At 34.6% G+C, this 14,448-nt stretch overlaps 1 protein-coding gene across 3 annotated transcripts in view; it reads right to left on the reverse strand.

The window, feature by feature from the left end:
* Positions 1–14,448, reverse strand: part of ATP11B (ATPase phospholipid transporting 11B (putative)) — a 112,073-nt gene that overhangs the window by 16,218 nt on the left and 81,407 nt on the right. For 2 of the 3 annotated variants that reach the window (XM_018047490.1, XM_005675219.3), the window contains 3 exons: positions 6,870–6,935; positions 6,273–6,376; positions 4,865–5,030 (listed from right to left, as the gene is read on the reverse strand). In XM_018047490.1, the coding sequence (XP_017902979.1) occupies positions 4,865–5,030; positions 6,273–6,376; positions 6,870–6,935 (336 nt within the window). Of the gene's footprint in view, positions 1–2,173; positions 2,260–4,864; positions 5,031–6,272; positions 6,377–6,869; positions 6,936–14,448 lie in introns of all 3 variants that reach the window. The other variant, XM_018047495.1, reaches the window with a different exon arrangement.

The following is a 14,448-nucleotide window of genomic DNA, read 5'->3' on the forward strand; positions in this document are numbered from 1 at the left end:
TGCTATAGTAAAATTTTTATATACATAAATAATAAAGCAGAATTTCTTGCCTTCAAGAGTACAGTAAGTTTATGTAAAGATAGCTTATTATTATAGCTTTGCTTTTTATAAGGGAGTGGAAAATATTAAAAATGAGCTTTTATTTAAAAAATTATTAATAACTTTGTGTTAATGGTTCTTAAGAAGTATCAATACTAACCTTATAAAAGATTTGAAAACTCTTAAAGACATTCAATATATGCATAATTTTCCTGTCACAACAGTAAACAAGTTATCATGGACCACACCCAGGAATACTGTTCAACACGGTTCAAAAACAAGATGCATTTAAAATTCACAGGGTGCACCAGCAGACAGATATTTGTGGGCACTTTTTCTTCATGAAGCTATGAGCAAATGCCCATCCAGTGGTCATTCACCACTCATGTAAGCAATTGTTATTTCTGCCTGACTTTTGGTTGATCATATTTCTTTTTGTTTTTTGCTGATGCTGATAGTAAGTAAAGAAGACCGTAGTATGTAAAATGGTCATCTGATAGGTGAGGAACCTTGAAGCTCAGAGTTGAACTAATCTGATTAGAATAGAGAGGGTGCAGTGCCAAGGGCATGCGGGGCTAGCACTCAGGCCTACTGCCTACCCAACAGGGTCTCTCCCATTGTTACACCACCTGATTGGAGAGTGGCTTGTAGGAAATACTACGTGGCTCATGTACCCTGCGTCCACTGTATTCTTTCACAGACGAATGAATGTTAAGCTTACTATTTTATTACACTATTAAGGAGTGGGATATCTTTAATTTACAATCTCTGTGCTTCATTCTTTTTTTGTCTATCACTGCTCAAAAAATGTTGCTTGATTTGAGCCACCATGATATGTGAAAATATGATTTGATAAAAATATTAAGATTATTCACAATGCAAAAGTTAATCCTCACAAAACTGCTTACCAGAGTGTTCTTTTAAATAATGAGTTCTCCTTTTGCCTTTAAGTTCATAATTAGATGTTCAAAAATGTGATAAGCACGCACTGTTTTCAGAAGGCACATATAGATAAAAATGATACACATATTTGGCTCAATCAAAGTTGGAGGTAAATCTTCCAAGTTTGTTTTCATTTTAGTTCTCGTTTTAAAAACATGAAATTTAGTTGACTACCACTTAAACGCCCATTTATACATCATCTAAAATTATACATCTTTGTAATTCAAAGTAGAATATTTCAAAAACCCTCATACTAATAGGAATAATAAAATCAAAAGGTTTGGTAAAATTTTGGAAGAGTTCAAAATTACAGGGTTACATAAATTATTTAAGCAGGGCTTGTCAAAGTCATTCATTTGATCAAGTGAACACAGACAGTTTAGAAATCTACAGAATAAAAAAGAATTTAAAAAATACATATGATTAAAAATCCAGGGTGAGAAGCTGAAGGGTGCCAAAACTAAAAACAAAGAAAAAAACTTTAGTTATATTACTTTTCCTCTTCAAACCAGACTGGAATTGAAGTTAATATATAACTTTGGTATCTTAATATGAAAAGTTCTAGGATTTAAACTTTCATTCTGTTCCATCAAAAGACATCTTGGGATTACTAATTATTTTTTGCAGAAACTGACAGAATGAATCTGTTGGTGGAGATAAAGATGTATATGAGATACAAAATCTATTATTCAATTTATAGATGCACTAAACAGTACAAAGGATATGAAATATTTCAGCAGCCATTACAGTATACGAAGACAAATATGCATGTGTATTTACAACACATATTAAGGCAAGATAAAAAATAGGCAACTCTCACTTCTAAGTAACTGAAACTTAAAACTTCAAATTTTATGATGAATTTCTGTAGCTTAAATTACTCAACATGCAGGAGCATTCTTAAATACGAGTATGACAAGCAGAAGCATTAGAATTGTGTTAGGAAAGGTACTTAAGGTATAAAACATATAACAGTACAGATCTCTGTCCTGTTATGCTGAATTTTCATCTCAAAGAAATGGATATTTTTTTAGGTTTTAACATACATAACAGCAAAGGTCAAATTAGAGACAGAGCTGTGCTAACAAAAATGCCCCACTCTTAATTCATGCCTCTGCCCATCTTTTGAATATTTTTAAATTGACCTTTAGCATGCAGAAGAGTTAACGAGGTTCTACTCCTCCTACTCTACCTAAGTTTGCTCAGCTGATTCCTTGCCCTCGACAATGGCTGCAGTGCGATGAACTCGTCACTGAAAGCGACTGTGTTGGAGTACATCTATAAGTGGACAGAAAAGGGATGGGACATACAACAAGTCAGTGAGCTGTATTTATCATCTAAGAGACAGACACAGGACAAGCTTTGTAAAGACATTTGTTCCCAGAAGAGCAGAAGTATCATACATGGTACACATATATGACTGACATTTGTAGGGCTATTGGCTTTGCTATCCCAAGAATTTACTCTTATTACCACATTGCTATTCTGCAGGAAAAACTCAGAATCAATGCTGCCAACTCTTCTTGTGATATACTTTTTCTTGCTACTATTTGGATGATAGCAAAATGAAGTAAGGAACTGACAGCTTTCTAATAATTTTATCATTTGAAATTAGAAGTGACAGTACAAGTCTGAAACAATAAAAATTACTGACTATAGGAAAAGAATAACATCACACATGGGATTTGAAGGACCATATACTAACCAAAACAGGAAAATCCCCCACAGGCTAGGAAAAATCCCTGAGTGAAAGTAGAGATTTCCTTTTTATTCTTATATGTTCATTTTTTACAAAAGTACAATTGATTTACAATGTTGGGCCAATCTCTGCTGAATGGCAAAGTTTTACACATATATACATTCTTCTTCTCTTTAGATCAGACCCCAGATGAACATCCAGTCAAATAATTTAAAAGAAATTTAGTGGGGGTAAAAAGGGAGATTATACTGACTTTCAGACATAGAAAAATGATTGATTTCTTAACTCCATTTTTTAAATCAACTAACCCATGGTAAAAGAACCAAAATATAAAGCACTTTTAACTTTTTCTTGTTTAAGGGTCCATCTTAAGGTATCAAATACTTCCTGTGTAATCCTTTAAAAAGAGGCCTATAAAAATAATAAGGACTAACATTATCATCCTGTATTGTCATTAAGAAATCTCTTTGAAAGATTTAAGTATGTAAATACTCTGCCTAAAGAAAATTTCCAAGTATAAATGTAAATAACTCTGATTATTTACTTTTATAAAAATTTAAGTTTTTAGTGATGTCATTTATCTATTTTGGTGAAATATAACTTTAGGCAAGCAGACAAGACAAAAATGTTCTTCATAAAGGTCTAGAAAAAGTATAATAGTCAATGCATTAAAAGCAGTATTCTATTATCAACAATATCTCTGAAGCTTAGAAAAAAGGCAAACCTTTCTGATATACATTTAAGTAATATCTTGCACAGTGGAAAAGTCTGTCCATATCTGGATATAGATAAATGCATAGGCAGACACAGTAATCAGATTATGCAAATTTTTTCAGCCCCAGCTGAAGATCAGTGTTAGAGCAGCAACCAAATCATTCTTATAATTTGTTCTTACTGAGGACTTACTGCATACAGACCCAGGTGCTTCATATTAACTGTCTAACAATCATGCAAGGTAGTAATTATTATTCTGATTTCATATAGGAAGAAACTGAGGCTTAAGGAAGTGACTTGATTAAGAATATACATTCTATGGTTAAAACAGTATTTGAATTAAGTCTGTCAGGCTTCAAATGCCTACACTGCTTCAAAGGTGTTAAAATGTATGCTGGCTAGAATTGAGGGACCAAAGCAAGTAAATACTAAAGAAATGTTAATATAATCAATTGAAATTAAAACCATATACTATTTAAGAAGGCTAACAAATCCCTAAATACTTAGGAAGCACTTATTTGTAGCATTGACACACAACTAAATTTCCAAAATTTGAACAAAATTTGCTTTGCATACAACAGACATGCAAAAACAACAACCCCTGCCCCCATCCCCCCATATGCAATTGAACAATTAATAAACTTGGTGTTTACAGGGGCATAGCAGTTGATTAGAATGTGTTCCTGAGGATATATATTCAATGCCATGGTACAGTTAACAGAACAAACTAGTATTTCCAGGTACTAGTCAAATTACAAAGACAGTATATTCAACCAAATAGCTTTTATTTCTTGAGCATCCACTTTGTCTGAATATTAATTATTTCATTTAATCTTCATTACAAATGCAATGAAATAGACATTTCTGTCATAATTTGACCCATGAGGAAACTGAGACTGAAAGTCAGAGCTACCCAGTGTAGAATGAGGATTTTGAACCCACAACTATCAGGTCCTTAAGAACATATTCTTAAACACTATGTAAACACTGTTAATATCTGTTGTAGTTTAAGTACTTTAGTGAGTATTCAATGAGAGAAATATTTTGTAAAAATCCATTGTGTAGAAGTTATTTAGGTTAAAGAACTATTTTTCTTCTGTTGACCAACAATATAACCTAAAGAAGTACTACTGAAATTCTAATGATTCTAAAGACATGGATATATATCCCAATTATATATATTTGATAGAATGCTGTGATATTACTTAAGATATATTTATACTATTATTTGGATATGACTTGATAGTTTTATATTTCTAATCTACTTCTATAAAAATTTTTAAATTATAATTTTTCAGGAGTCAAAAACTTAATACAACTTTAACATTATCACATTTAACAACATTTATATTGCAAAACACTTGATACAGGAATAGTTAATTTACTATTTTCTAATAGGAGCAAATTATAATGACAACTATTCATGAAAGACTCCTAATTAAAAAGGTACTGTGTATAAAATGTGCTTACCTGTGCCTTCTCAATATTTGTAGGATGGAACTGTCGGTCAAATACTTTTTTCACAATATCAAGAAATAAGCATGTAACAACCATGAGGATTATGGCAAACCAAGCAGAACCACTTGATAGGAGCTGAATAAATACAAAGTACATATTCTGGGAGCTCAAGAATGGCCTGCAAAGAAAGTGGGCTTAATGAAAGAAAAAACTGACAAGACAGATTCTTAAATCAAGACATTAAGTAAACCCACTATTTTCGAAGGTTACAATTTTAGGTATACAGAGGTAAAATGTCCAAAATTTTGAATCACTGTAATTTAATTAACTAATAAAATGTGATACACTTTCATTGTCAAAAATAAAATACAATTTAATTCACTTGAATGACAACTATAGTTTTTATAATTAGGAAAGTGGCAAGTAGTTGACTTATTCTATCCCAGTGGTAGGAAATCCAAAGAATTATGTAGTAATACAGACTTAAGAGGTTAAAAAAGCAAGAAAGAGTATGTAACAAAATGTTTTCTACTAAGCAACTGTAAGGTTGATAACCAAAATTTTAGGTTGAAAAGCTCTAGTTAAGAGGATCTTCTCTATATACTTATTTTAACATAAATGTACTCACAAATATTAGTTCTATATAGTAATAGGTTTTGTCAAGATACCATTTTTGGGGTTTTGTACATATCACTTCAAAGCAATATGGGAAAATGAAGAAATAAAGAGGATTAAAAGCAAATGACAGTCATGAGCATCCTTTTATAATCCTAATGAAAGTTAATGTATAGCCAATCCAAGTTTTTTACCTGCTTTTTGTAATATTTTGCAGACACAGTAGGCAATGTAATATAAATACTCTAACTCAGAGACTTCAGCTGTCCATGACTTATCAAAGAATTTTAGGATTCTTTAGGATAAGCATTCATTTTTGATCTATCAGAGAAACTGAATGTCTGATTTTAGCAATGAAGACAGAGCACACTATTTACTTTTCAGAGATAAAGTTAACTTCTTCATGAATCTTTAATGGTTCTATGTGACATATTATATACATTAGTAATAATTTAGAGGTATCAATACTATGGTTAGCATTAAGAACAATAATTTTCAAGTAAATCCTATTTTTAACCTTTGTGATCTTAAAGAGTTCAGTATTCAAATAGAAAAAAAGGGATAATAAGATTATTGTGATGAATCAATGTAATATCTCAGGTAAAACACTAGAATGCAGTAGATTAGATAGAGTAATTGTTAGTTTCTTCTTCCTTATTAGTAAGATCAACTAAAAGAACTAAATTTCTTATCAGGATAGGGTCTTAAAACTATTCTGAGCAGAATTTGTTCATAATATAACCTATCATAATAAATATTTATTAGAGTTGAATCAATATAATTAAAATACAATATAGTAACTCACCAGAGAATTCCTCCATAAAACAAAGAAAACACAAAATAGAATAAAATAGATCCCCACGTAACAAGATGATTGATCCAGGTCCAAAAATGAGTTTCCAAAGCCATCTAAAAAAATAAATTAAAAAATCCTTAATGTAAATTAATAAATCTTTAACTTCTCAGATAAAACTGAAGAATAAGTGACTAAAATGTTCCTATGGCAAAGTCCCTCAGAAGACAAATATTAATGAAAGGTTCCTAGTATGAAACTGAACAATTTCAAGTTTATACTATTTTTCATCTGTGAGAAAGCAGCATTAAAATTTCATGAGTACTTTATGAATTCCATGGGCTAAACCAGCTTGTGTTATCTTGCATTACATAGAGAGAAGCATAATTTCACAGGTGGGTATTGAGGAGTTAACTTCCCTTTGACTAGAAAAATCAGCTGAGGCTTTCCAAAATAATGAATTAAAAAATGAATTTGACAAAAATTAAAATGAATTATCAAACTAGCCATCCATGAAATTATTCATGACTAAAAAGAAAAACTATATCACTAAAAACATGAAGAAAATTAGAACTATATAGACAAAACATGCTAATTTCTGTATCATACCTTTGCTGTGACTGTAATAACCATGACTGTGAAGACCAAGGTGCCAAATGTCCAATTTCCAAACATCTAAAACATAAAGAATAAACTAGCATTGTATTACATGTTAAAATAATGCTGAAACAGAAGTGATGCAAAGAATAACCACATTCTTTACTGAAAATCACTTGCATCATTTACATCAGGTACATGTGAAATCAGTTAAAGGAGAATGAGAAGAAATACCATAAAGCATTATTATGTTTATTATGTAAATCATCCTTTGGATAACATTATCAGATGGGAAACTCAAAGACAGGTTTGAAGTTGTGTGGCACAGATAGTTTTCAGTGAGAATTATACACTGGCTGGAAGAAGCACAAGTTGGAATCAAGAATGCTGGGAGAAATATCAACAACCTCAGATATGCAGATGACACCACTCTTACGGCAGAAAGTGAAGAGGAACTAAAAAGCCTCTTGATCAAAGTGAAAGAGGAGAGTGAAAAAGTTGGCTTAAAGCTCAACATTCAGAAAACAAAGATCATGGCATCTGGTCCCATCACTTCATGGGAAACAGATGGGGAAACAGTGGAAACAGTGTCAGACTTTATCTTTTTGGGCCCCCAAATCACTGCAGATGGTGACTGCAGCCATGAAATTAAAAGACGCTTACTCCTTGGAAGGAAAGTTACGACCAACCTAGATAGTATATTGAAAAGCAGAGATATTACTTTGCCAACAAAGGTCCATCTAGTCAAGGCTATGGTTTTTCCAGCAGTCATGTATGGATATAAGAGTTGGACTGTGAAGAAAGGTGAGCGCCAAAGAACTGATGCTTTTGAACTGTGGTGTTGGAGAAGACTCTTGAGAGTCCCTTGGACTGCAAGGAGATCCAACCAGTCCATCCTAAAGGAGATCAGTCCTGGGTGTTTTTTGGAAGGACTGATGCTGAAGCTGAAACTCCAATACTTTGGCCACCTCATGCGAAGAGTTGACTCACTGGAAAAGACTCTGACGCTGGGAGGGACTGGGGGCAGGAGAAGGGGACGACAGAGGATGAGATGGCTGGATGGCATCACCGACTCAATGGACATGAGTTTGAGTGAACTCCAGGAGTTGGTGATGGACAGGGAGGCCTGGAGTGCTGTGATTCACGGGATCACAAAGAGTCAGACACGACTGAACAACTGAACTGAACTGATACAGCTGTTAGTAACTGCTTTTCTCCTGTCACACAGTAAATATGATAATAAACCCTGTTCAATTATAATTATTTTCTGAAACCACTCCGGTCAAAAGTCACAAGAGAATACCTGCCACTGTATTTTGGACACAGCATAGAAAGATCAAGTAAAAAGAAATTTATACACAAAACCAACACTTGAAAGGAAAGGTAATGGCTGGTAGAATGACTCAAAGGATTCCATGTAAAAATGCAGCTAATGCCAGTCAGATAGTATTGCCCTGGGGTTTTTAGCCAAAACTGACTAAGATTTATTAAAAATGCTGCTGCTACTGCTAAGTCACTTCAGTTGTGTCCTACTCTGTGTGATCCCATAGGCTCCCCCGTCCCTGGGATGCTCCAGGCAAGAACAGTGGAGTGAAAAGTGAAAGTGAAGTTGCTCAGTCCTGTCTGACTCTTAGCGACCCCATGGACTGCAGCCTACCAGACTTCTCCGCCCATGGGATTTTGCAGGCAAGAATACTGGAGTGGGGTGCCAATGCCTTCTCCTATTAAAAATGCAGATTTGCAGACTCCCCACAGAGTATCAGGATTTAATTTCCACAAATAAGAGCATAACCAGAACTTTATGTCAATTTAGGTCACCAAATAGTCACAATCTTTACCATTGGTTAAAAAAAAAACTATTTAAAAGACCAGTCATTTAAAAACAAATAGGTTCCAATGGCAATAAAACTTACCTAAGTAATTCAAAATAAATGATAAACTCAGTGCTTAAGACCCTGAATAGGCAAAATAAGCTTGAGAAGCTGGAGGAATCATGCTCCCTGACTTCAGACTATACTACAAAGCTAATGTAATCAAAACAGTATGATACTGGCACAAAAACAGACATATATAGATCAGTGGAACAGATACACAGATCAATGGAACAGGACAGAAAGCCTGGAAATAAACCCATGCACCAACGGTCTAATTAATCTATGACAAAGGAGGCAAAAATATACAGTGGAGAAAAGACAACCTCTTCAATTAGTGGTGCTGGGAAACTGGACAGTTACATGTAAAATAATGAAGTTAGAACATTCCCGAACACCATAACACCATATAAAAAAATAAAATCTAAAGAAACCTTGAAGACCTAAACATAAAATTCCTAGAAGAAAACATAGGCAGAACACTCTGACATAAAATGCAGGAATGTACTTTTGGATCTATCTCCTATAGTAATGGAAATAAAAACAAAAATAAACAAATGGGACCTAACTAAACTTAAAAGCTTTTGCCAGCAAAGGAAACCATCCACAAAACAAACAGACAACTTATGAACTGGGAGAAAATATTTGCAAATGATGCTACAGATGAGGGGTTAATTTCCAAAATATACAAACAGCTCATACAGCTTAATTATTAAAAAAAAAAAATGGGCAGAAGACCTAATATAGACATTTCTCTAAAGAAAACACACAGATGGTCAACAGGCATATTAAAAATTATTCAATATTACTAATTATAGGAGAAATGCAAATCAAAATTTCATACAATGAGGAATCCCCTAACACTGCCAAACTAGCCATTATTAAAAAGTCTACAGAAGGATTTCCTTAGTGGTTCCCTGGTTAAAAACATGCGTTCCAATGCAGGAGATGTGGGTTCAATCCCTGATCCAGGAAATAAGATCCCACACATGCCTAGGGGCAACTAAGCCTGCGTGCTGCAACCGCTGAGCCTGCGATCTAGAGCCCATGCTCCGCAACCAGAGAAAGCCCACACAGTGCAACAAAAAGCCAGCATGCCAGCACTCTCCTATACTTCTGGTGGGAATTTAATTAATGCTGCCACTCTGGAGAAGGAAACGGCAGCCCACTCCAGTATTTTTGCCTCTGTCCTCCCAGGGACAGAGGAGCCTAGTGGGCTGCCGTCTATGGGGTCGCACAGAGTCAGACACGACTGAAGCGACTTAGCAGCAGCAGCCACTATGGAGAATAATGGTCCTTAAAAAGCTAAAAACAGTTACCATATGATTCTGCAATCCCAATCCTGGGCTTATAACCAGAGAAAACTACTTTGAAAAGACACATGAACCCCAATGTCCACAGCAGCACTATTTACAATAGCCAAGAACATAGAAACCACCTAAATGTCCACTGACAGATGAATGAATAAAGCTGTGGTGTATATACACAATGGAATATTACCCAGCCATAAAAAAATAATGAAATAATGCCATTTTTGGTAACATGGATTCACCCAGAGATTATCATATTAAGTGAAGTAAGTCAGACAAATATATGATATCACATACACAGAATCTTAAAAAAAAAAGATATACATGAAATTGTTTATAAAACAGAAACAGATTCACAGACACAGAAAACAAACTTATGTTACCAAAGGGGATAGCAGGGTTGGGTGGGAAGAGAAGATAAATTAGAAGTTTTGGATTAACAAAGATAAAATTAGAAGTTTGGGATTAACATATATACCCTACTATATATAAAACAGGTAAACAGTAAGGACCTACTGTATAGCATAGGGATCTTGTAATAATCTATAATGGGAATCTGAAAAAGAATATATATATGTATACATACAACTGAATCACTATGCTATACATGTGAAACTGACAACAATATGTTAACTACACTTCAATTAAAAAACAAATAGCTTAAAAGGTAAAAAAGTAAGCAATAAATAATGGCTCTTACAATCAACAATGAAACATTAATATCCCTTTATTTGAGGGTATTCTGGGGACTTATTTGTCAAGAGGAAAATAATGGAAAAGTCATATTGACTTTTCCTGCTTTTATCATCTCCAGAAATGACTTAGAATACTGAAAAACCATTGTATCACTCAATTTGGCTCTCAAGAATGCCAGCTCCTCTTTCAGTGATATGGAAACAGGTAATTAATGCAGTCAGGCCACCTGGGCCTGGAAATGGTATCAACCACACATATCTACCTCTCAGTATCTGGTTTTACTGGGCCCAGATTGGGGCTAATTATGTGTATCTTCCTTTGAAGCAGAGGATGATTTAAAATTTGAGCATTTAAGGACCTAGAGGGAGCTGTAGAAAACAAATTCACATTCTCTTTTTTTGGGTAAATTAGCAAAGTAGTTTATTTCAACTGCAGCAATAACTTAAGACTATTTCCCTCTGATTTCCCCTTGAATTTAGTTTAACTGGTGATGAGGTGGGTGGCAGAGAGGATTTGGGGATCTAGCTAAAGAGAAGTTGAGTTGGGCTTATTTGGCTTGTGTTAAATAGAACCTATTTATGTCACTCACAATCATTTTCACGTATACTTATGTTTGCACTTATAGTTTTATGTTTTTTTCACTTAAAAAGGGCCTGCCAAAATGAGTAAGTTTTAGACTACTCTACTAAACCTGGATCTGCTCCTGCTCGGAAGAGACAAATGCTCAAAACATTTTCTATCACAATGTTTTGGGTTTTTTTAATCACTTCTTTTAACTTAATTTGCTACCTAATTATTTAATAATGCCAACCATATATTTTGAATTAAAGAAGATTATTCATTATTCACTTGTAAAGCCAATCAAGAAATAATAACTGAGAATCTATTCCATACCAAGTACCATTCTAAACCTTGGGGAATGAAGCAGTAACAATGTAACATTCCTGACCTCATGGAGCTTGCATAGTAGAAAAGGCAGAAAATAAACTTAAAAATATATACTTTCAGGTAGAGGCAGGCACCATAAAGAAAAATAAATGTAGAGTAAGGGGTCGGGAAGTAACGGAAAGTCAGAGGGACAGGATTTTACTGGAGTGGTCTAGAAAGTCTGAGTCAAACCAGTGATAGTTCAGGAGACCTGAAGGAATTAAGAGATTCAGCCACATGAACACATGAGGAAAAAGAATCTAGGCAGAGAAAGAACAAGCACAGAGTCCTAATGCAGGAATAAATTAGTCTGAAGGAGCAAGAAAACCAGAGTGACGAAAAGGGAAGGTGGTAGGAAATATAGTCCAAGAGGTAGTCCAAAATTTTTTTCATTTTTATAAGATCACCTGGGCTGCTGTGCAGAGAATGGATAGTAGGAAGGGAAAGAATGGAAGCAGGAAGAAGGCAGCTACTATGGTCCCTGAAAGACTGAAAAGGAATAGTTGGTAATGAAGCCAAAGTAACTTACAGAGACTGAGAGAAGATACTGTGGCAGGCAGGAAGGCTTCATAAAGTGTACCCAGTGTTTGGGTTCATAAGGGCTGAGGCATGCTCTTGGATTAGCAATAAAATGGGTGCTGTTGACCATAGAGACCATGGTTTGGATGGGAGTGCTTTGGGGGGAAAGTCCCACAGGAGTACATTCAAGGGAGAAGAGGAGGCCAGGAAGTAGAAATAGTAAAAAATATAACTTCTTCCAATTTTATAACTGGTTTAACTTAACTATACATTGATCTATAAGACAATTACCTTCTATAGAGTTAATCAGTTGTTCAGTTCTCCAATACAAACTATCTTTATTATTCATTTTAAATATTGACCAATTGTTGGATGATACCATAAGAAGCAACATATATTTTTTTGTTCTCTGTATATGAATAATTTCCTATTGATTGGAGTATTATTAGTGCTTTAAATATTCTCATGAATAAGAGAATATACAAGGAAATTATGCAATGAACTAGATAATCAAAGACATTTCAATCATGCAAGCTTTCATTAAAATAAATCTATATCTACTGTTAGGAATTAAATTGCATATGTGTCTTTAATGACCTGATTGGTAATTACAGTGGTTAAATCATCTGAATTAAAATAAAGATACTGACTTCTCTGTGGAATACAAATATAAAATAGTATATTTCTATCTTAACACAGAGCTCTTATCATTTGATGATTAGGTTTCAACAGCTGATGACATGTATAGTATGAAAGAGAAATTAAAATTATAAACAGTAAAAAAAAAAAAGTTTTGTAGTAAAAAATACAAGAAGGTTTTTCTTCCTCAAAATTATAACCTAGGCTGAACCCTGAAAAATAGACAGTCATAAGAGAAAGAGGCAACAGCATTCTAGAGAGGAGACATAGAAATGGCTTTGAACTCTAGAAATGAATGTTGCATGTTCTGAGAGAGCCAGCAAGGGCAGTTAACTTACACGGTTAAAGAGAGAGTTTGTGGTAGAAGTAGGCTAGGTGGGATTGGGTAGGGCAAAGTCTTCAGTAAAAAGACTTGGTAGTAATAATAACAAGTAATACTCTGAAAATCGAGTACTTCTGTATGCTAGCCACTATGCCTAATACCCTACATATATCATTTATTCCTCACAGCAAACCTATAAGGTAGTAAGTAAGCTCCTAATTTTGATGGAGGAAACTGAGTCTCAGAGAGGTTAACTAACTCACCCCAAATCACTCAAATGATAACTTCAGGTGCTAGGATGTGAATCCAATCTGACTGTAACATATGCCTCTTTCCCACTGTATCTACTAGTACTGGTGGCAGGGAGTGGTAGATTAATTTCTAGTGGCATATATCTGAGTGATAGAACTGGTAGGCTAGAAGAGGAAGGAACTTAATGATATACAATTTGAGTTAAAAAAATGGTAGTTAACTAGCGGTAAAAAAAAAAAAAAACACTTTTACATCAAAGGGCCAACAATTTACCTTTCATTAAGATTTTTTCTTTCATATAAAGCATGTTCAAAATTTAAGTTTTAAAGTCACTAAAAACTAGAAGCAAATCGAAACTGTAATATTCTTAAATAATTTATGCCATGTAATGGGCTCCAAAATCACTGCAGATGGTGACTACAGCCATGAAATTAAAAGACGCTTACTCCTTGGAAGGAAAGTTATGACCAACCTAGACAGCATATTCAAAAGCACAGACATTACTTTGTCAACAAAGGTCCATCTAGTCAAGGCTATGGTTTTTCCAGTGGTTATGTATGGATGTGAGAGTTGGACTATAAAGAAAGCTGAGCGCTGAAGAATTGATGCTTTTGAACTGTGGTGTTGGAGAAGACTTGAGAGTCCCTTGGACTGCAAGGAGATCCAACCAGTCCATCCTAAAGGAGATCAGTCCTGGGTGTTCATTGGTAGGACTGAATGTTGAAGCTGAAACTCCAATACTCTGGCCACCTGACGGGAACAGCTGATTCATTTGAAGAGACCCTGATGCTGGGAAAGATTGAGGGCAGGAGAAGAAGGGGACAACAGAGGATGAGATGGCTGGATGGCACCACCAACTCAATGGACATATGTTTGGGTGGACTCTGGGAGTTGGTGATGGACTGGGAGGCCTGGCGTGCTGTGGTTCATGGGGTCGTAAAGAGTCGGACATGATTGAGCAACTGAACTGAACTAAATATTATGCAGCTATGAAAAAATATTTTTGAAGCATTTTTAATAATAAGAAAAATCACTGAGGCAATATTAAGGGAGAA

Source organism: Capra hircus, chromosome 1 (genome assembly GCF_001704415.2).
Source record: "Capra hircus breed San Clemente chromosome 1, ASM170441v1, whole genome shotgun sequence".
Classification (NCBI taxonomy): domain Eukaryota; kingdom Metazoa; phylum Chordata; class Mammalia; order Artiodactyla; family Bovidae; genus Capra; species Capra hircus.